Source organism: Callorhinus ursinus, unplaced genomic scaffold (assembly GCF_003265705.2).
Source record: "Callorhinus ursinus isolate GAN/ISIS: 27379988/994484 unplaced genomic scaffold, GSC_fseal_2.0 scaffold27, whole genome shotgun sequence".
NCBI lineage: Eukaryota > Metazoa > Chordata > Mammalia > Carnivora > Otariidae > Callorhinus > Callorhinus ursinus.
The window spans coordinates 22,876,765-22,900,958 of NW_027397089.1; the positions used below are offsets into that span (position 1 = coordinate 22,876,765).

At 37.3% G+C, this 24,194-nt stretch overlaps 1 protein-coding gene across 1 annotated transcript in view; it reads left to right on the forward strand.

The window, feature by feature from the left end:
- The first annotated feature begins 681 nt into the window (after positions 1-681).
- The window catches only part of LOC112830182 (killer cell lectin-like receptor subfamily B member 1B allele A), a 29,299-nt gene continuing 5,786 nt past the window's right edge, over positions 682-24,194 (forward strand). Inside the window, exons 1-4 of the mRNA XM_025879918.2 lie at positions 682-1,003; positions 6,217-6,303; positions 8,577-8,675; positions 20,934-21,103. Of these exons, the coding sequence (XP_025735703.1) occupies positions 922-1,003; positions 6,217-6,303; positions 8,577-8,675; positions 20,934-21,103 (438 nt within the window). The 5' untranslated portion in view covers positions 682-921. The remainder of the gene's footprint in view (positions 1,004-6,216; positions 6,304-8,576; positions 8,676-20,933; positions 21,104-24,194) is intronic.

Here is a 24,194-nt window from a genome sequence, read left to right on the forward strand (position 1 = left end):
TTGACTTCACTTTCTCCTGCTTTGTTTCATCAATTATCATATCTCTATCTTTTGGGAAGTGGCTGATTTTTTTTTCCTTATCTGTTTAGAATTCACTTATTTTTCATTATTGTTTTAGACTTCTAAATTTTTATTCCTTTAATATAATATTAATGGAGCTTTAGAAGAGCCAGGAGATTAAAATCTATTGTTTTCTATATTGCACTCAAGAGGAAAATTCTATGAACCTTATTTAAACATAAGATTTATTTTTTTATGACACAACCTTGAGTTATTTTGACAGAGAGTTTATTTCTGTCTCTGAAATATAATTTTCCAGCTTGGAAATCCTCTGTAGGATCCATGCTTTGACTCAGTTTGATGTTAATATTATAAACCACATGGAAAAGAAAGAGGTTTAAGGGAATTTTTACCTAGGTTAAAAAAAAGGTAATACCTAGGTAAATGCAATGCATTTCAAGATGAGAAGATGCATTTCTATCGCCTCCATAATAAAATCCCTTTTTTTTTGTCCTCCCTTCCAAATTGCTGTTCCACTTTGGAGAAAATGCTGAATGATCAGAGTTTCTACCAGAGACTATATGTCTGAACTAAAAGAGGAAGTGGTTTATAGAAGAAAAAAGGGGTATGAGATCTTCTGTGGTATTAAATGTTAAAATTATTACAAACCTAGAAAACAAACTGTAGAGCAAGAAACTGCTGGATGAATAGTAGTTTTCTTCCATATCATGAAGTGTTCAAAAATCTATTACCTTGATTGGTAAGACGGAACACATTGCTTTTGTCCTATATTCATAGAGGAAATCCACCAAATTTGGGAGAGCAGATTATTTGACTTCACCAGAAGCTTATTTGCAGAACTATGAGACTCCCTTCAGTAGAACATCATTTTTGGTCTTCTCTCTCTTTTTAATATGCACAATGGCTGGAGATATAGTCTATGCTGATATTAAAATTGATGGGAATCTTTCTTTAGAAAATTCATCCTCCCTTCAGAAATCTGGTAAGTTGGCTTTAGAGGTCTTTTAAAAACTGATATTTTACCTTTAATCTCCTTTATTTCTATCCTGCATTTGTTTATGTCTTACTAAAAATAGAAGACTAGATTCTAAGAAAAATTGATTGAATGCAAGAATAAGAGTGAATTTTTTAATGAAACAAAGTTAATTGTAATTTTATTTTCTTCTTTTCTTTTTCAAGTTTTTATTTAAATTCCAGCTAGTTAAATACAGTGTAATATTAGTTTCAGGTGTAGAATTTAGTGACTCATCACTTTCATAAAACACCGTGGATGCAGCTAGAGAATATTATGCTAAGCGAAATAAGTCAGTCAGAGAAAGACAAATACCATGTGATTTCACTCATATGTAGAATTTAAAAAACAAAACAAATGAACATAGGGGGGGAAAAGAGAGAGGCAAACCAAAAAAACAGACTCTTAACTATAGAGAACAAACTGATGGTTACTGGAAGGGAGGGGAGCAGGGGGATGAGTTGAACTATGCTTTTGATTTTCATAGCCTTTCTATTCTTTTTATTTCTTACAGTGACCACTTACACTCATACAGTGACATCTATATTTATGACCCCTTTCTTTACAGCTTTATGTACCCCTGATTATATCTTTCCTTTTAATATAATATGATAAATTCATTTACACAAAGGAAAAGAGCATTTTGCTATATAATTCACATTGTTAATTATCTTTTTTAAATTTGCATATTGATAGGATAACAATGTTAAACTGAACTAAGGAGACATGAAATGTTATTATTTTATTTCATGAAGTTTAGAATTAATGAACCTCTGAGTAATGGAATATTTGTGAAATACAAAGAGAAAGGCATATAACTAAAGATAACATTGTACCTTAAACATAAGCCACCTGAAAGATGATAGATCTTCATATTCAGTGTGTTTTTTATCCTTTAAAGTATTAGGGAAATTTTCATGTTGCATTTCTCTTCTTTTCTCTAGGATAAGAGTTTTTTATATTATAAAGTTTATATAAAATGTTTACATAATTTAAATCTCCTCATTGCATTTGCCCTTGTGGAATGAATATAATGTTTTGCTTTTCTATATTTCCAAAGAATGTATTTCTTCTTTTATATTTTTTAGTTTGCAGTTACCAAATGAATCTGAGGCGTGGTTTTCTCTGGTTGCAAAAGCATATTATTCCTTAATTTTAAACATTACCTCTCTGACTTTGCCCAATAAAAGCTTATTCGCTATCTTTTCTCCCTAGACTGGGTGCTCTCATTTCCTTTCCTTTTTTTTTTTTTAAATTTTATTTATTTATTTGACAGAGAGAGAGAGAGACAGAGAGAGAGGGAACACAAACAGAGGGAGTGAGAGAGGGAGAAGCAGGCCTCCCACCAAGCAGGGAGCCCAATGCGGGGCTTGATCCCAGGATCCTGGGATCATGACCTGAGCTGTAGGCAGACGTTTAATGACTGAGCCACTCAGGCGCCCCTCATTTTCTATGAGAAGATAGAACTTAATTTGAAAAATAATGTGGACTAGAGTTGCTTTCTTATTCTCCCACCCATAAAAACTCTCATACTATTAGTCTAATTTCCTAGAAGTTATTTTAGCTCACTTCAAGCAACAAAACTAGTATTTTCAATTTTGCATTCCAGGGTTTTATTTCCTTTTTTTTTAATTATGTTATGTTAATCACCATACATTACATCATTAGTTTTTGATGTAGTGTTCCATGATTCATTGCTTATGTATAACACCCACTGCTCCATTAAGTACATGCCCTCTTTAATACCCATCACCAAGCTAACCCATCCCCCCACCCCACTCCCCTCTAGAACCCTCAGTTTGTTTCTCAGAGTCCATAGTCTCTCATGGTTCATCTCCCCCTCTGATTCCCCCCCTTCATTTTTCCCTTCCTGCTATCTTCTTCTTTTTTTTTAAACATATAATCTATGATTTGTTTCAGAGGTACAGATCTGTGATTCAACAATCTTACACAATTCACAGCGCTCACCATAGCACATACCTTCCCCAATGTCTATCACCCAGCCACCCCATCCTTCCCACCCCCCACCACTCCAGCAACCCTCAATTTGTTTCCTGAGATTAAAAATTCCTCATATCAGTGAGGTCATATGAGACATGTCTTTCTCTGACTTTCTTATTTCGCTCAGCATAATACCCTCCAGTTCCATCCATGTCGTTGCAAATGGCAAGATTGCATTCCTCTTGATGGCTGCATAATATTCCATTGTATATATATATACCACATCTTCTTGATCCATTCATCTGTTGATGGACATCTCGGCTCTTTCCACAGTTTTGCTATTGTGGACATTGCTGCTATAAACCTTGGGGTGCACATACCCCTTCGGATCCCTACATTTGTATCTTTGGGGTAAATACCCAGTAGTGCAATTGCTGGGTCATATGGTCACTCTATTTTCAACTTTTTGAGGAACCTCCATACTGTTTTCCAGAGTAGCTGCACCAGCTTGCATTCCCACCAACAGTGGAGGAGGGTTCTGTTTTCTCTGCATCTCTGCCAACATCAGTCATTTCCTGACTTGTTAATTTTAGCCATTCTGGCTGGTGTGAGGTGGTATCTCATTGAGGTTCTGATTTGGATTTCCCTGATGCCGAGCGACGTTGAGCACTTTTTCATGTCTGTTGCCATTTGGATGTCTTCTTTGGAAAAATGTCTGTTCTTGTCTTCTGCCCATTTCTTGATTGGATCATTTGTTCTTTGGGTGTTGAGTTTAAGAAGTTCTTTATCAATTTTGGATACTAGCCCTTTATCTGATATGTCATTTGCAAATATTTTCTCCCATTCTGTCAGTTGTCTTTTGGTTTTGTGGACTGTTTCTTTTGCTGTGCAAAAGCTTCTTATCTTGATGAAATCCCAATAGTTCATTTTTGCCCTTGCTTCCCTTGCCTTTGGCGATGTGTCTAGGAAGGAGTTGCTGTGGTTGAGGTCAAAGAGGTTGCTGCCTGTGTTCTCCTTTAGGATTTTCATGGATTCCTGTCTCACATCGAGGTCTTTCAACTATTTTGAGTCTATTTTTGTGTGTGGTTTAAGGAAATGGTCCAATTTCATTCTTCTGCATGTGGCTATCCAATTTTCCCAACACCATTTGTTGAAGAGACTTTTTTCCATTGGACATTCTTTCCTGCTTTGTCGAAGATGAGTTGACCATAGAGTTGAGGGTCCATTGCTGGGCTCTCTATTCTGTTCCACTGATCTATGGGTCTGTTTTTGTGCCAGTCCCAAACTATCTTGATGATGACAGCTTTGTAATAGAGCTTGAAGTCCAGAATTGTGATGCCACAAGCTCTGCTTTTCTTTTTCAACATTCCTCTGACTATTCGGGGTCTTTTCTGGTTCCATACAAATTTTAGGATTTGTATTTGTTCCATTTCTTTGAAAAAAGTTGATTGATTTACTTTTTGTTTACAGATAGAACTTTACTTCTTTCCTGGTTTAGAGATTTGGGGATTACCCACAATGGTGCTTGTGACAAGAAGTCAAATGTTTTTTACTCTTTCATTGCATATCCCTAGGGTTGTATAAATAAAACTTCTGTTCTCATGTGTCATATCACTGTAGAGGGAAAGAATTATTTGATACACCAAATTGTCATGTCCTACAGAGCCCTACATACACTATGACATGACTCTAGTCTTCCTCTTCTAACTCCCTATGTCTTACTTACTTTGCTCTGGCTATTGTCCTCTTTCCTCCTTGAAGTTACCATATTCCTTACCACTTCAGAGCCTCATATGTGCTGAGACAGTTTCCCTAATCTCTTAATCTTCATATTCCCAGCATCTCACACAGTACCAAGTATATAGCAGGCAATCAGAAGATGCTTAGTAAATGGATGAATGTATAAATGGATAAATAAATAAATGGATCTCCTGAAATACTCAATAGATATTATAGGTTCATTGGTTCTCTAAGATAAAACAAAGAAGGCTGTCATGATGAAATTGAGCCGATTATCGATGGGAAAGTATGATTCCACTGAGACTATCCCAGGCTAACACTGAGAAATTCATGCTTTTCGTAAATCTTACGTTGGGGCCTAAGAGAATGACCTAATATCCTTTATGTCAGTCTTTTAATGAAATCTGAAATTTTATTCTGTAAGTCTTTAGGTCTGTAAACTTAGTTGTTTATATTAAATATATATGTAGGGATACCATCATCTTCTTCTTGCAATTACCTTAACTGGCACAATTTGCATTGTTTTCCATGATAAATGAAAATACATGGATATTTTATGTTCTGAGAATTAATAAGCTTCCATGAAAGATGTTTTACTTAACAGCAGTAATAATTTGAACATAGAACAAGTACTCTATAATAATAGATTAGCATTCGGTTAATTGGTCTTAATGCTTGACTTTATAATTCGTTGTATTTCAACACCAATTATTTTATTACTTGCTCAGTGTATTATATGCATGTTTGTGTTTATCATATATCTAGTGGAATTGATACACTGCAATTATTTTGGATTAGAGATTGTTGGTTTAACTATCAGCCAAAGATAATAATTCTTGCTTCTTTTTCAGATTTATTATTATCTTTTGACCAATAAAAGGCAATGAGATAGTATGGATAGCAAACCAGCCACTCGTTTGGTAATCAGGAGAGCTGAGGCCTAATCTCAGCTCTGTCACCAAATAACTGTGTGATTGTGGACTTGAATATGCCCATAAATATGTAGATGTTGGACAAGGTAATCCCTAAGAGTACTTATATTTTAAAATAAAAATGAATGAAATTATAGTGATATATCACTATTTAAGTAGGTGCATTACATAAAAGAGAAAAGAATGGATCAATCCAAATAGGTGGGTGTTGTCAATAAACTTATTAGAGAATCTGGAGGATTTCAATCTTATATAAAAACTTAGGACTGTAGAGAGTAGATCATTGTAAGATTAATGCTGTGGAACATGCATGATGAACCCACAAACAAAAATTCATATCCACTCAGTTTTATAAGTCCCCTCTTCACAAACCAGAAAACCAAATATGTTCTCTGTGTGTGTGTGCATGTGAGCAAAAAGAAGCTGGGTCTATGTATTTCAAAGGAAATTAACTTAGAAGCATGATAACCAAGAAAGTTTATTCAGCTCCTTCTTATCTCTAACCATATAAGGAATTACCTGCTGGGCTTACTATCCAATTTTATCTGTCCAATCTATCCAACTTTGTAGATCCTCGCCGTCACAGAATTTTCCTGAAAGTTGGATGTGCAATGATCATCATTCTCTTTGTAACAGTAATTGTGCTGAGCATTTTGGGTAAGTAATTATCAAAATGATTCATTTATGCTGAAGCATTTTTCTCTAATGACCTGTTGTAATTGTGTTTGCTGCTCAAGTGGTTCTTGAACAATACAGGACAACTCCACAAAATGTATGAAATTTGAAAAAATTAAAATTAGAGATATTTCCATAGAACTTCAGCCTGTGATGTCATTATGGATTCAAATGAACTGATAAAGGAAAGAGAAGTCAGGACTATGTTTATATTTTATGGTCAAAATCACACAATGCAGTTTGATAGTGAACTAAATATAAGCTTCTCTAAAACTACATTCAGATGAAAGGAAATGAAATTGTGTAGTATATTTCTGTGTAATTTTATTCATAATAGCTACTACTGGACATTATCAATCTTGTATCAATAGGTGAGAAACTTGCCTACAATTAATCAACTAAATGCAGCATTTAAAAATTGTATTCATGTACTTTGGACCTAACAGCATAATCTAATATTCAGATAGCAAATGTTTTAATTATTGAATAAATGCTTGGAGTAAAGTTTTTCACATATATCTATAGAACAAAGGTAATATACAGATTGTATATATTCCCAGGAATTCAGGTTTCCAGATGAAACCCTAGAACAGGCCAATGCATACCTGCCTATGTCAAAGAATCCTTGTGAATGATATTAGCAGTTATGAATGGCATTGTGAGAATGCAAGCTGGTGCAGCCACTCTGGAAAACAGTATGGAGTGTCCTCAAAAAGTTGAAAATAGAGCTACCTGATGACCCAGCAATTGCACTACTGGGTATTTGCCCCAAAGATACAAATGTAGTGATCCGAAGGGGCACATGCACCCCAATGTTTATAGCAGCAATGTCCACAATAGCCAAACTATGGAAAGAGCCTAGATGCCCATCAACAGATGAATGGATAAAGAAGATGTGGTATATGTATACAATGGAATTTTAGGCAACCATCAAAAAAATGAAATCTTGCCATTTGCAACGACATAGATAGAACTAGAGGGTATTATGCTAAGCAAAATAAATCAATCAGAGAAAGACAATTATCATATGATTTCACTGATATGTGGAATTTGAGAAACAAGGTGAAGGGAGGGAAAAGTGAAACAAGATGAAACCCGAGAAGGAGACAAACCATGAGAGACTCTTAATCTCAGGAAACAAACTGAGAGTTGCTGGAGTGGAGGAGGGTGGGAGGGATGGGGTGGCTGGGTGATGAACATTGGGGAGGGTATTGCTATGGCGAGTGCTGTGAATTGTGTAATACTGATGAATCACAGACCTGTACCCCTGAAACAAATAATACATTATATGTTAATTTAAAAATTAATTAATTAATTTTAAAGATATGAATGGCATTGGAAGTTACAAATAAATAGGCATTGTGGTAGAATTCTAGAACTAGAAAGAGCTAGAAGTCCAGGTCAAACCTTTAGCTGAGATGAACACCATAAGCCCCAGCAAGATAAGTTAAAGCCCCAGAAAGATAAGTTATTTGAATAGTTTAACCTAACATATTGTCTAATTGCAGCTATAAAATTAGGGGAGAGGGAAGCAAAAATAATTAGAATGAAAAATCTCTTCTATATATTTTTTGTTAAGGTAATAGATTTGTTTGTTACTAAAATGACGGTTTTTTAACAAAATGTGTTTGTTTGTCACTAATACATTCATTACCAAAATACATTTTAAAGATTCAATTGCCTAATACACCCTATTTTGAAATTAAATTATTTCAGTTAAAATTATAAAAAAAAAAGATACTCATAAAAAAAGATACTTTCCTCTTTGGAGAAAAAGTACTCTGGGCTCACACAACGCTTCTATATGCAGCATTTACATGCAGAATCTTGAAAGAAACAGAATTATGAACCAAACCAAAGCGTATAAAATCTTCCCCCTGAATCAGGTGACACTGGATATAATTTAACAATATCTCACTAAACACAAACTATCCAAATGAGGCTTACGTCCACAGCTGGTTATTTTGTATTTATTAAAATGAATTATGAAAACTCCAGGAAAAAAAATAGGTGAATATCCCACTGGTCCCAGATCATATTTTTTTCATTTTTGCTAAAGCTGACATTAATAAAATTAATAAGAGTGCAAAGGAAAGTTCAAATCTTGGAAAAATGGTGTTGTTTTTCTCCCTTAAATTTTTAATTATTTAACTTACTATAGAATTTCTACATTATTGAACTTTAGAGAGTCACTAGAACCCAATGGTTTTATGCTTTTTTATTTAATTAGGAAAATATGTTTCTTCTTTCATCAGTTACCCAGTTCAAATCTGCAAGACATAATACAGTGGAAAATGAATCAAAAGAGAAATTCTGTACTGAGAAAAATAAACCTAGAAAAATCACCTCAACAGGTAACATTATTTTATATTGCCTAATTCCTGAGTAACCAGACATGTACAGTAGCATCGGTTTTACTGGAATATATCTGAAAAGAGAGATTCCTCTACCACTATAGAGGGATGGTTTAGATCACTGTTTTTTATGGACCCATTATAGTCCATGACAAAAATATTCAACGATCCAAGGCAAATGAAAAAAATGAGCCTATAAAGAGTTCTAGATTTTTGAAAAGGTATTTCATTGAAATAATTGCATTTTATTATTTTTATTTCTGTTGGGGCATGTGCAAGTGCAGAATATAGTCAGAATATTTTCATTCTTAAAGTTCATGAGTATACTATTTTTTTTCTTACCGGGTAATGTTATTACATGCAAAACAATTGTAAATGGTAATCTTATGTTAATCTTTCTCTTGCTCTCTCATATTTGCGCACTTTTAAAAGTCAAGAAAACAATTATTTGGCCTTTCTGCTCTCTTTTTTTCCCAGTGGTTTTTATTACATTTTTAAATCTGTTAATTTAATTCTTAATTCCATATGAAAAACTATATGCCATTCTTCTTTTGAACATCCAGGTGTAAATTCTATTAGAAAGACTTATCAGTCCACAATGTAGAGTATATACAAATTCTGGGAATTCATTAAAACATTAAATTGGATTTGATATTTCCAAGCCCCCTTGACCACATTCTAAAACCTATCTGATACAACATATGTTCATTTTTTTCAACACGTGTGACTCTGAGGGACATTTTGTGAGACATCATCCCCAAAGCAAAAGCGTTGCAGTGTACCATACCTACCACAGAGGTGGTAGTAGTGGTATTAAATAAAACTCTAGCTTTAAGTTCTGTCAAGCTGTTTTTGTTTTCTTTTTTAAGATTTTATTTATTTACTTGTCAGAGAGAGAGAGTGTGTGCACAAGCAGGGGGAGCAGCAGGCAGAGGGAGAGAATCCTCAAGTGGACTCCACGCAGAGCTGGACCCGGGGCTCGATCTCACGTTCCTGAGATCATGACCTGAGCTGAAACCAGGAGTCGGAGGCTTAACCGACTGACCCACCTAGGCACCCCCAATGATCAGAGTTTTCAATCCTAAGGACTTATTTCCAAACAAGCCTGTTAGCTTTTGATAGTGTCCTATTATCTGATCTTTTTTTTTACTTATTCTTTTATTTTTTAAATAATTTAAAACATTATTATTTATGACACATATGATTTTCTTAAATACCTAAAGTCTTTTGTGACCACATCTGCTGTTTGTATTTCCTGCTATGTTGCAGGTTTTAAAAAGCATTTGGTATATTTTTACTTTAATTTGAATGATTTCAGTTGATGGAATTGCTAAAAAAATAAAGATATTTTCTTGCAAAAATTATTTACATTTTCATCTGCAGGGAGGCAGTGAGGAGCTAATGATTGGATGACTTGAGGCACTTTTGAAGACCCTGAACTAATCAGTCTCACTGACTCACTCCATCACCTTTTGGTGAATCCGAGGTCTAGTCTTATGACCCTAGCGCTGATATAAATCATTAGCCTTGAGGGGCACCTTCCCTTATGAACTCACTTATGCAAACGCTTCCCCATTCCACCCCTAGCTAAGTACCTCCCTTTAGCTCTTTCCCTTATTTCTTACAAGCTAAGCAATATTTTTTAATCTAATTCTTTTAGGATCTAGTTATCTTATAGCAAAAGTATCTTCAGAAGAGAGTTTTGTCAACAGTGTGCCCTAACATTTGTATGTATTAAGGTTCTTGAGCTATAAAGATCCAGGTGGTTAATTGGTAGACTGTAGACTTTATTTATTTATCTTGCTATACTTTAGAAATTTTTTTTAATATTCCATGATACAAAAATGGTTGGTACTATCTAGTCAAAGTATCTATTATCAGAAATATAGAAGTGAAAATATAGTAGTTTCTCATTAAATATGTTCTTGAAAGTCTCAGTTGCATTGTTGCTGTGTCTTTAGCTATAATTACAGCATGTCTTTGGCATTATTATCTGGAAAGGTTTGGATTTGGTGTATTATATCAATCTAAGAAGAACTGTACAAGCGAGACCATTGTGTGGACTTAATATTGAAAGCAAGAACAAAGGTCTTTTGAATGTACGTTGCTCACCTTACGCTTTTATTTTTACCCGTATGTTTGCCATTTCTGATGTTGTTCTTTCTTCAATATGAAAGTTTCCGTTTACAAACATTTCCCATCAGCCTGAAGAACTTCCTCTAACATTCATTGTCCTGACTATTTGATAACGAATCCTTTTAGTTTTCTTTTATCTGAAAGCATCTTAAGTTTGCCATGATTTTAAAAAGATATTTTCATTGGATATAGAATATTTTGTTGACATTTATTTTTTTCCCTTAAGCAATTTTTTAAGTTTTTATTTAAATTCCAGTTAGTCAAAGTACAGTGTAGTGTTAGTTTTGGGTATACAATACAGTGATTTAACAATTCCATACAGTACCCTGTGCTCATCACCGCAAGTGCCCTTCTTATTGCCTATCACCTACTTCACTCATCGCCCTACCCACCTCCTTTCTGGTCACCATCAGTTTGTCCTTTATAGTTAAGAGTCTGTTTCTTAGTTCCCTTCAACAACTTGAAGATATTTTTCACTCTATTCTGTCCCCCTATAATTTATGATGAGAATGAGGGTTTTTTTTTTTAAATAATCATATCCCTGTAAATGGCATGCAATTTTTCTCTGCTTTCAAGATTTTTCTCTATCTTTGGCTGTAAGCAGTTTATTTCATTTTTACATATAATTTTCTTCATATTTATCCTGTTTAGGGTTGGATAAGTTTCTTGAAAGGATAAATTTATAAATTTAAATAATTTGGAGAAATTTTAGTTATTATCCTTTTTTCCCCTTATTTTCTCTTTCCTCTGGTTCTAGGACGTCAATTTCTTTTCTTTTTTGCTGTATTTTTAAAAAGATTTTATTTATTTATTTATTTGTCAGAGAGAGAGAGAGAGCACAAGCAGGGGGAGCAGCAGACAGAGGGAGAAGCAGGTCCCCCGCTGAGCAGGGAGCCCGATGTAGGACTCAATCCCAGGACCCTGGGATCATGACCTGAGCCAAAGGCAGATGCTTAACTGGCTGAGCCACCCAGACATCCCTAGGACTTCAATTTCATATATGTTAGATATTTTTATATTGTCCTGCAAATCTTTGAGACTCTCCATTTTTTCCAACTTATTTTCCCTGTTTTTTTTACCTTACCTATTTTTATTTTGCTTAGTTTGACCTTTTTTTTCATTTTTAAATTGTTATGTTAATCACCATACATTACATCATTAGTTTTTGATGTAATGTTCCAGGATTCATTGTTTGTGCATAACACCCAGTGCTCCACGCAGAACGTGCCCTCTTTAATACCCATCACCAGGCTAACCAATCCCCCCAACCCCCTCCCCTCTACAACGCTCAGTTTGTTTCTCAGAGTCCATCGTCTCTCATGGTTCATCTCCCCCTCCGATTTCCCCCCCTCATTCTTTCCCTCCTGCTATCTTCTTCTTCTTCTTTTTTTTTTTAACATATGTTGCATTATTTGTTTCAGAGGTACAGATCTGTGATTCAACAGTCTTGCACAATTCACAGCACTCACCATAGCACATCTTCTCCCCATTGTCTATCACCCAGCCACCCCATCCCTCCCACACCCCCACCACTCCAGCAACCCTCACTTTGTTTCCTGAGATTAAGAATTCCTCATATCAGTGAGGTCATATGATACATGTCTTTCTCTGATTGACTTATTTCACTCAGCATACCACCTTCCAGTTCCATCCACGTGGTTGCAAATGGCAAGATCTCATTCCTTTTGATGGCTGCATAATATTCCATTGTGTATATATACCACCTCTTCTTTATCCATTCATCTGTCGACGGACATCGTGGCTCTTTCCAGAGTTTGGCTATTGTGGACATTGCTGCTATAAACATCAGGGTGCACGTACCCCTTCGGATCCCTACATTTGTATCTTTGTGGTAAATACCCAGTAGTGCAATTGCTGGATTGTATGGTAGCTCTATTTTCTTTCTTCTTTTTTTTTTTAGATTTTATTTGTTTATTTGACAGAGAGAGAGAGAGAGCGAGAAACAAGTTCCCCCCCAAGCAGGGAGCCTTATGTGGGGCTCGATCCCAGGACCATGGGAACATGACCCGAGCCGAACGTAGATATTTAACCATCTGAGCCACCCAGGTGCCCCTGGTAGCTCTATTTTCAACTGTTTGAGGAACCTCCATTTGTTTTCCAGAGTAGCTGCAACAGCTTGCATTCCCACCAACAATGTAGGAGGGTTCCCCTTTCTCCGCATCCCCGCCAACATCTGTCGTTCCCTGACTTGTTAATTTTAGCCATTCTGATGGGTGTGAGGTGGTATCTCATTGAGGTTTTGATTTGGATTTCCCTGATGCCAAGCGATGTTGAGCACTTTTTCATGTGTCTGTTGGCCATTTGGATGTCTTCTTTGGAAAAATGTCTGTTCATGTCTTCTGCCCATTTCTTGATTGGATCATTTGTTCTTTGGGTGTTGAGTTTGATAAGTTCTTTATAGATTTTGGATGCTAGCCCTTTATCTGATATGTCATTTGCAAATATTTTCTCCCATTCTGTCGGTTGACTTCTGGTTCTGTGGACTGTTTCTTTTGCTGTGCAAAAGCTTTTTATCTTGATGAAATCCCAATAGTTCATTTTGCCCTGGCTTCCCTCACCTTTGGCGATGTTTCTAGGAAGAAGGTGCTGCGCCTGAAGTCGAAGAGGTTGCTACCTGTGTTCTCCTTTAGGATTTTGATGGACTCCTGTCTCACATCTAGGTCTTTCAACCATTTGGAGTCTATTTTTGTGTGTGGTGTAAGGAAATGGTCCAGTTTCATTCTTCTGCATGTGGCTGTCCAATTTTCCCAACACCATTTGTTGAAGAGACTGTCTTTTTTCCATTGGACATTCTTTCCTGCTTTGTCGAATTTGAGCTGACCATAGAGTTGAGGGTCCATTTCTGGGCTCTCGATTCTGCTCCATTGATCTATGTGTCTGTTTTTGTGCCAGTCCCATACTATCTTGATGATGACAGCTTTGTAATAGAGCTGGAAGTCCGGAATTGTGACGCGACCAGCTTTGTTTTTCTTTTTCAACATTCCTCTGGCTATTTGGGGTCTCTTCTGGTTCCATACACACTTCAGGTTTATTTGTTCCATTTCTTTGAAAAAAGTGGTTGGTATTTTGATGGGGATTGCATTGAATGTGTAGATTGCTCTAGGTAGCATTGACATCTTCACAATGTTTGTTCTTCCAATCCATGAGCATGGAACGTTTTTCCATTTCTTTGTGTCTTCCTCAGTTTCTTTCATGAGTATTTTATACTTTTCTGAGTACGATCCTTTACCTCTTTGGGTAAATTTATTCCTAGGTATCTTATGGTTTTGGATGCAGTTGTAAATGGGATTGACTCCTTAATTTGTCTCTCTTCTGTCTTGTTGTTGGGGTATAGGAATGCCACTGATTTCTGTGCATTGATTTTATATCCAGCCTCTTTACTGAATTCCTGTATGAGTTCTAGCAGTTTTGGGGTGGAGTGTTTTGGGTTTTCCACATAAAGTATCATATCATCTGCAAAGAGAGAGTTTGACTTCCTCTTTACTGATTTGGATGCCTTTGATTTCTTTTTGTTGTCTTATTGTTGTGGCTAGGACTTCTAATATTATGTTGAATAGCAGTGGTGATAGTGGACATCCCTGCCACATTCCTGACCTTAGGGAAAAAGCTCTCAGCTTTTCCCCATTGAGAAAGATGTTCACTGTAGGTTTTTCATAGACGACTTTATGATATTGAGGTATCCTCTATCCTTATACTCTAAAGAGTTTTGATCAAGAAAGGATGCTGTACTTTCTCAAATGCTTTTTCTGCATCTATTGAGAGGATCATATAATTCTTGTTCTATCTTTTGTTAATGTATTGTATCACATTGATTGATTTGTGGATGTTGAACCAGCCTTGCAGCCCAGGGATAAATCCCACTTGGTCGTGGTGAATAATCCTTTTAATGTACTGTTGGATCCTATTGGCTAGTATTTTGGTGAGAATTTTTGCATCCATGTTCATCAAGGATATTGGTCTGTATTTCTCCTTTTTGATGGAGTCCTTGTCTGGTTTTGGGATCAAGATAATGCTGGCCTCATAAATGAGTTTGGAAGTTTTCCTTCCTTTTCTATTTTTTGGAACAGTTTCAGGAGAATAGGTATTAATTCTTGAAATGTTTGGCAGAATTCCCCTGAGAAGCCATCTGGCCCTGGGCTTTTGTTTGTTGGGAGATTTTTGATGACTGCTTCCATTTCCTTAGTGGTATAGGTCTGTTCAGGTTTTCTATTTCTTCCTGGTTCAATTTTGGTAGTTGATACATCTCTAGGAATGCACCCATTTCTTCCAGGTTATCTAATTTGCTGGCATAGAGTTGCTCATAATATGTTCTTATAATTGTTTGTATTTCTTTGGTGTTGGTTGTGATCTCTCCTCTTTCATTCAGGATTTTGTTGATTTAGGTCATTTGTCTTTTCTTTGTGATAAGTCTGGCCAGGGCTTTATCAATCTTGTTAATTCTTTCAAAGAACCAGCTCCTTGTTTCGTTGATCTGTTCTACTGTTCTTTTGGTTTCTAGTTCATTGATTTCTGCTCTGATCTTTATTATTTCTCTTCTCCTGCTGGGTTTAGGCTTTATTTGCTGTTGTTTCTCCAGCTCCTTTAGGTGTAGGGTTAGGTTGTGTATTTGAGACCTTTCTTGTTTCTTGAGAAAGACTTGTATTGCTATATACTTTTCTCAGGACTGCCTTTGCTGTATCCCACAGATTTTGAACAGTTGTGTTTTCATCTTCATTGGTTTCCATGAATTCTTTTAATTCTTATTTAATTTCCTAGTTGACCCATTCATTCTTTAGTAGGATGCTCTTTAGCCTCCATGTATTTGAGTTCTTTCTGACTTTCCTCTTGTGATTGAGTTCTAGTTTCAAAGCATTGTGGTCTGAAAATATGCAGGGAATAATCCCAATCTTTTGGTAGCGGTTGAGACCTGATTCGTGACCTAGGATGTGATCTATTTTGGAGAATGTTCCATGGGCACTAGAGAAGAATGTGTATTCCGTTGCTTTGGGTTGGCATGTTCTGAATATGTCTGTGAAGTCCATTTGGTCCAGTGTGTCACTTAAAGTGTTTATTTCCCTGTTCATCTTTTGCTTAGATGATCTGTCCATTCAGTGAGGGGGCTGTTAAAGTCCCCCCACTATAATAGTATTGTTGTCAATGTGCTTCTTTGCTTTTGTTATTAATTGCTTTATATAATTGACTGCTCCCATGTTAGGGGCATAGATATTTACAATTGTTAGATCTTCTTGTTGGATAGACCCTTCAAGTAAGATATAGTGTCCTTCCTCATCTCTTATTACAGTCTTTGGTTTAAAATCTAATTTCTTGATATAAGGATTGCCACCCCAGCTTTCTTTCGGTGTCCATTAGATTGGTAAATGGTTTTCCATCCCCTCACTTTCAATCTTGGGGTGTCTTTGGGTCTAAAATGAGTCTCTTGCAGACAGCAAATCAATGGGTCTTATTTTTTAATCCAATCTGATAGCCTGTGTCTTTTGATTGGGGCATTTAGCCCATTTACATTCAGGGTAACTATCGAAAGATAGGAATTTAGAGCCAACGTAGTGCCTGTAAGGGGACTGTTACTGTATATTGTCTGTGTTCCTTTCTGGTCTATGCTGCTTTTAGGCTCTCTCTTTGCTTAGAGGACCCCTTTCAATATTTCTTGGAGAGCTGCTTTCGTGTTTGCAAATTCCTTTAGTTTTTTTTGTCCTGGAAGATTTTTATCTCTCCTTCAATTTTCAATGACAGCCTAGCTGGATATAGTTTTCTTGGCTGCATATTTTTCTCGATAGTGCTCTGAATATATCATGCCAGTCCTTTCTGGCCTGCCAGGTCTCTGTGGATAGGTCTGTTGCCAATCTAATATTTCTACCTGTATAGGTTACATATCTCTTCTCCCAAGCTGCTTTCAAGATTTTCTCTTTGTCTCTGAGACTCGTAAATTTTACTATTAGATGTTGGGGTGTTGACCTATTTTTATTGATTTTGAGAGGGGTTCTCTGTGCCTCCTGGATTTTGATGCCTGTTTCCTTCCCCACATTAGGGAAGTTCTCTGCTATAATTTGCTCCAAGATACCTTCTGCCCCTCTCTCTCTCTTTCTTCTTCTTCTGGGATCCCAATTATTCTAATGTTGTTGCTTCTTATGGTATTGCTTATCTCTCAAATTCTGCCCTCGTCATCCAGTAGTTGTTTGTCTCTTTTTCTCAGCTTCTTTATTTTCCATCATTTGGTCTTCTATATCACTAATTCTCTCTTCTGCCTCATTTATCCTAGCAGTTAGTGCCCCCATTTTTTATTGCACCTCATTAATAGCCTTTTTTATTTCGATTTGGTTAGATTTTAGTTCTTTTAATTTTCCAGAAAGCGTTTCTCTAATAACTTCCATGCCTTTTTCAAGCCCAGCTAGTATCTTTAAAATCACGATTCTGAACTCTAGGTCCGACATCGTACTAATGTCCATACTGAGTAGGTCCCTGGCTGATGGTACTACCTCTTGTTCTTTTTGCTGAGGTGATTTCTTTCGTCTTGTCATTTTGTCTAGAGGAGAATAGATGAATGAGAGAACAAAATGCTAACAGGTTAAAAATGTCCCCAGAAAATATACTTTAAACAAATCAGAAAAGACCTGAAACCAGGGGAAAAGAAAGGGAAAGAAAGAAAAGAGAAAGAAAGAAAAAAAAAGATAAAGATAAAAACAAACAAAAACAGAACAATACAAAACAAAAAAAAAACAGAATATGATCAAATATGATCACGCTAGTGCATAGATCAGTGCCACACACTAGATTTTGGGTGTATTTTGGTCTGTTAGAAGATAGTGCCTCCTAAAATTGTAAAGAAAGAAAGACTTATATATGTGCAAAATAAGGGTTGATACAATAAAGGGATAGAAGATGACTGTAAAGATGAAAATTATAAAAGATTTTATAAAAGGAATTGATAAGAAGTTGTTTGAAAAAAGAAAGAAGATTTAAAAAAAAAAAAGGGGAGAGAATGTGATCAGGCAGGAGACTAGAACAAAGCCATACACTAGAGATTTAGGGTATATTTTGATCTCTTAGAAAAACTGTGTCTCAAAATTTTAAAGAGAGAACAACTTATATATATTTGCCAAAATAAGGGTAACTACTATGAAGGGATAGACTATGACTCTAAAAATGAAAACTAAAAATTTTTTTTAAAAAAGGGATTGATAAGATGTTGGTTGAAAAAGGGGAAAAGAAAAATTCAAGAAAAAAAAACAGTTAAAAGGAATTAACTTTGAAAAACTAATGAATCATGGTAAAAAAAAGCCATGAATTCGATGTGCAGTATTCCCCTAGCGCTGGAGTTCTGCCGTTCTCCTTGATCGGTAAACTTGGTCTTCGCTGGCTTGTCGTGCTGATCTTCTGGGGGAGGGGCCTGTTGCCGTGGTTCCCAAATGTCTTTGACGGAGGCGGAATTGCCCCGCCCTTGCCGGTCCGGGCTAAGTAATCTGCTCGGGTTTGCTCTCAGGAGCTTTAGTTCCCTGCAAGCTCTCGGCACAGCTTTGGAGGATGAGAGTGAAAATGGTGGCCTCCCGATCTCCGCCAGGAGGAGCCGAGAACTCGGGGCCCCGCTCCTCAGTGCGCCCCCAGAAAAAAGCAGTCAATCACTCCTGTCTCCCTGGTCTCCCACCGCACTCCATGCTCACTCGGCCTGTGACCAAGCATTTCTATCTCTGGCACCCGACCCCGTGTGGAGTCTCCAAACCCAGCAGATCCCCGAGGTGCGCTCCCATGCTGCTCCTCCCGGGGGGGAGGAAAGGGAGTCTCCCCAGCTCTGCTGCTTGTTGGGTCCCTGCTGGAGGAGCCGTGCCCCGACTGGGCCGCGGATCACAGTTTATGGCAACCCCGAGCTGAGAGCCCGCGCCTCGGCTCCGTCTCTGCAGCCGGCTTCCCCGCTCCGATACCTGGGAGCTCTGCTGCACTCAGGCACCCCCGGTGTTTCTGTGACCCCGAGGGTCCTGAGACCACACTGTCCCGCGAGGTTTCCACCCCCTGCTTAGGCACTGGAGCGACGTCCCTCAGCGGAGCCGGCTTCTAAAAGTTCCAATTTTGTGCTCCGCGGCTCTATCACTTGCCAGAAGCGGCGGACGGAGGCCCCTCCCCCGCCGTCTATCCTCCCGAATATCGCCTCGGATTCACTTCTCCGCACACCCTACCTTCCAGTAAGTGGTCGCTTCTCTGTTCAGAGAGTTGTTGCTACTCTCTTCTTCAATCTCCTGTTGAGTTTGTAGGTGTTCAGAATGGTTTGATCCCCATTCAGCTGAATTCCTGAGACCAGAAGAAATCCAGGTCTCCTGCTCCTCCGCCATCTTGCTCCGCCTCCTTTTCCCTGTTTTTTATATTGGACAATTTCAAGTTCGCTAACCACTTTTTCTTCTCATTATCTGCTTTTAAGGCAATCTAACGGAATTTTCATATCACATATCTCTCAATTATAAATTTCATTTCTTAATGAAATTCAGAATTCTCTATTTCTTGGAAGTATCTTTTAATTGCAAGCCTATTTCCTTTTATGTACTTGAGCATAGTTAAACAGCTGCTTTAGAATATTTGGGGATAATTCTAATATCTGCATCATTTCCTATAAGGCTGCATTGAATCCCTTCTCTTTTGAATTGGTCATATTTTCCTGGTTTTTCTTACGTTAAGTGATTGGAGATTGTGCCCTGGACATTGTGAAAGTGATGCTAAGAAATCTATGGATTCTGATGTATTTCTCCAAAAAAATGTTGATTTTTCCTATTTAAGCAGGAACTTGGTATAGTTGGACTCAAATTTTAATTTCTATCTTTTGGGCAGCAGCTCTAATCTCAAATCAGTTCTTTAATCCTTAGCTGGAATGTAACTTTCACATCCATCAGCCAGGAACTTGGAAAAATTTTAGCCATAGAACTTGGTGCACATCCTTTATGTTTTCTCATTTAAGGGATTCACCCTTCATTTTTAGCATCTTTGGTTGTCCCAAACTTGTTCTCCAGTATTTTAGGCTAGAAAGACTGCAGATTGGCTACTGAAGTTTTATTCACTCTACATGGCATCCAACATTGGTCTATCTTAAGCTAAAATGTGTAAAAATGAGAAACTTTTGCCTTGTTACCCCTATTTCAAATGTCACTTCCCCTCCAAAATCTGCCTGCTTTTGTTCACGATTCAGTGGCTTCAGGTCATTGTGTGTGACTACGTATGTGTGTGTTTTTAAAGGATATTTATTTGAGGGGCAGTAAAGTTTTGGTATATACAGGATGCCTATGTGTCATCATTTAAATCTACTGGCAAATACTATGAATTAAAAACTACCTATTACAAGCACATTTCTGGATGTCAAGATCCTTTTTTGTATGGAAGGATCAATCTTTCTTGAGTTTTGGGGGCCACATATTGCACAATTTTTGCCAAAGAAAAATTATTCCAGTGTGATATATAACTCCCAAAATGTCTGGTTCATTGGTGGATCACTAATTAAAATCTCTAATTTCTACTTTTCCTTTAAAATTTTTATCTCCCTGAAACTTGGATGTTCACTGATTGATCTTAGTGCCTGGTACATTGTTTTGCTGATAGAGAACATGATATATTTTTTTATTATGTTATGTTAATCACCGTACATTACATCGTTAGTTTTTGATGTAGTGTTCCAGAACATGATATATTTTTAAGTGAATAATTTAAACAGAGAAAGAAAGGAAGAAAGAATGAATATATGCATGGTTGCAAGTCTGTTAATCTTTATTTTTTCCAAATCCACCTTGAGAAAACCACATACTTTTGTCAAAAAAAGCTTTAGACAAGGGTGCCTGAGTGGTTCAGTTGGTTAAGCACCTGCCTTCAGCTCAGGTTGTGATCCCGGGGTCCTGGGATCCAGCCCCGTGTCAGGCTCCCTGCTCAGCGGGGCAGTCTGCTTCTTCCTTTTTGCCCCTGCTTGTGCTCTCTCTCTCTCTCACTCACTCTCTCTCTCTCTCAAACAGATAAACAAAACCAAAAAAAAAAAAAGCTTTAGACCATAACTTAACAAATTTTGAGAGGCTTTCATCAGTATATGCTATTAGGGATATAGTTCTGAGTTTCTTTTAATTATTTCCTTTTTCCTTCCAGTTTCTTTCAATTTTTCCACTGTTCATAAATCATGCCCCTCTAAAGACTGGAAGCTACATGGGGGAAAATGTTACTGGATTGGTGAAGATAAGAAATCTTGGGATGAAAGCAAAAATGACTGTGCCATGAAAAATTCACATCTCATGGTGATTCAAGACTTCACTGATATGGTGAGATATCTAACTTAGAGATTATAGCATCCTTCACATTTTCAATGCAGTTGTTGCGCTACATATTTGAAAATTTCTTTTTTTTTAAGATTATTGATTTATTTATTTGTCAGAGAGAGAGCACAAGCAGAGGGAATGGCAGGCAGATAGGCAGAGCAGGCAGAGGGAGAAGCAAGCTCCGCACTCAGCAAGGAACCCCATGCAGGACTCGATCCCAGGACCCTGGGATCATTACCTGAGCCAAAGGCAGATGCTTAACTGACTGAGCCATCCAGTGTCCCACATATTTGAAAACTTCTATGAAATAAATTTTAAACTTCATTGTTATTAACTACACAAATGTTGGTTGAATGAATCACTGAACTACAGGATTATTTTGGGCTTTTTGGGGGGGCTCTATGGATTGGATGAATTCATTTGGTATTGTACACCTAAGTTCTTCTCCATAAGGGATCCCCACTGTTTACTAGAATGTAAGACTCTTAATATCTTACCTCATCACTCATGTTTATTGCAATGTTCCTGAAGGCTACAGTCAGATACCATGGTAGCTAAAATTAAGATGATATTGAAAGAAAGGAAATACAGAATAGTCCTCATTAACATTTCATTCTCCCTTGAGCAGAATACTTCACTAACTCTGGTTTAATTTAAATTGATATTTTACTACATGAATGTTGGACACTAAACCTTTAATTAATAAAGCCAATATAGATGTTAATTTGCAAGTATCAAATAAGGGTATTCAGCATGAGGATTAGTATATTGGAATGACAAGTTATGTCAAAGGTTCCATTTCTGAAAACCCAATGACCAGCAGTATTTTACAACCCTGGTTGAGCCATAGCCATCTGGGGGAAAAACACAGCTGTTGAAACTTCTGAAGAGAAAAAAGTCTTCTGAGTTTCACAGGAATCCACCACAACAAGAAAAACAAAAACAGAAGTAAACTTCTTGCTGTAACCAGTGTAACCCCAAATCTCAAACTGTAAGACTATCAGATGCAGTTCAAATTGATTCAAATATGATCCAAATCCAGGATAGGTTAAGAGCTGAAGAGATCTGTTTTCATCTCTAAGAGGTCAATTTTAAGACAAGAAAGGGGAAGCAGGTATCAACTGGAAAGCCTCTCATGAGAATGCTCTGAAAGGGATAATCACTGCATGGAGAAATCGTGCAATAAAAGATTTCACTCAGAAACTCACCTATTTCCTGCTCACCATCAAAGGGAAGGATGCTGAAATGAAGAAAAGACATGTCTTCTAGGCAATTGATAAACCAGACTAGGGAGACCAGTAGACTAAGAGAATATTTTTAAAAATTTTTTTATTTCAATTCAATTAAGTCAACATACAGTATATTATTACTTTCAGGGATAGACTTTAGTGATTTATCAGTTGCATATAACACCCAGTGCTCATTACATCAAGTGCCCTCCTTAATGCCCACCACCCAGTTATCCATCCCCCCACCCACCTCCCCTCCAGCAACCCTCAGTTTGTTTAGAAACTTTCCTCTTCCTGTTTAGATTACCTCTCTCACATTTTTCCCAAGCAAATGAATGGGCTAGATGTAATCATTCTCTTTCATGGATAAATAAGAACCTGAAAGGAATCAGCATAGGATTTATGGATACATATTTCTGTTTCCAAACTTTTCCAAAAAAGACAAGTAAAAGTCAGATAAAACATATATTATAGAAGAATAATTACTCCAAGAAACAGAGAATAATTTTCTAGCAAATACTTTTCCAGCTCTCAAGTAAGTTAAGAATAAAGTGAAAAAAAGAGAATTATTAGTCCTAGAATTCCCATGTGTCATGATATGGCAAAAAAGAAAGAAAGAAAAGAAAGTAGAAAGAGGAAGGAGAAAGAGGGGGAGGAAGGGAAAGAAGAAGGAGAGTGAGAAAAAGAGGTATTTAAACAACAACAAAAACAGAAAAAGAAAAAGGAGGTGCAAAGCTTTCATTCCATGATGCAAAGATCTTGAAGAAATGTTACTACAACCTTCAAATGAGAAAGATCCGCGTTAACTTTAAATTGCCACCTTGTTTCAAATCCATTGGAGAGTTAAGTTTGCAGAGCCAAAATCTATGTTGAAACAGGTACCTGTGGGAGAGAGAAGACACATCCCCACTTACTTGGGACACACAAATCAGACACCAGACATCAGAAAGAAGGGTTCTGTCAGAGTAATTGAAAAATGAGTTAAGTCTGAGTGTAAGTGGGCAAAACAGTTCTTCTGAGCTCTGCAGAAATTGGGGAATTCTACAGTCTGTTGAAGGCTATTTTTTTTTCTGGAAATGCCACTGGTGCTCCAGATTGGAAAGAACCATGAGAAAGTGTCCATTGTGGGGCAGGCCTGGGAGAAGAAAACAGCAATGATGCAGCAGTGGCAAAGAATCCCACCTAGATCCTTGTCCCTTGTCTGCTTTCTGCACTACGCAGCAACAGCTTTCATGTGCGCGTTGGTGAGAAGGACAGGTGCCCTTAGGGAACTGGTGGAACATCACTGCAGGTGCAAGAGAGGATTGGGGACAAAAGACACTCTTGTGGGAGAGGCACGAATACACGATGGGACCACAGCTACAGTCAGGGTAGGGGAGGCAGAAGGGAGAAAACATGGAGAAGACGCAAGGATGGGAGGCTGCCTAACACTGAGGCATGATCAGAACAAGCAAGACCACCGCCTCAGCTGCCTTTCACTGTCATGCTAACAAGTTTCAGATAGGAAGTCAAGAAGAACGCTGTTGGGAGAGGGACAGGGGAGGAAGAAGAATGTGCAGAGAGATCTTCTCTGAGGCATGGTGCAGAGGGGAACTAAAACACTCAGGTCAAGAAGACGTGTCTCTGGCAAACAAACAAACAAAAACCATGAAACACAAAACATGAGATATCATTACAGGATTTGAAACCTGTGGGGCATTGAGGGTAACCAGAGCAACGATAAATCACAAACTCACCCTCATAATGATTAACTTAAACCCCACATTAAAGACCCAGGAGAAGGAACTCTGTGTTCATTTCTATCCACAAAACTATTTAACCCCATCGCTACTTGCTAGACAGCTTTAAACAATCAAGTACGAGGT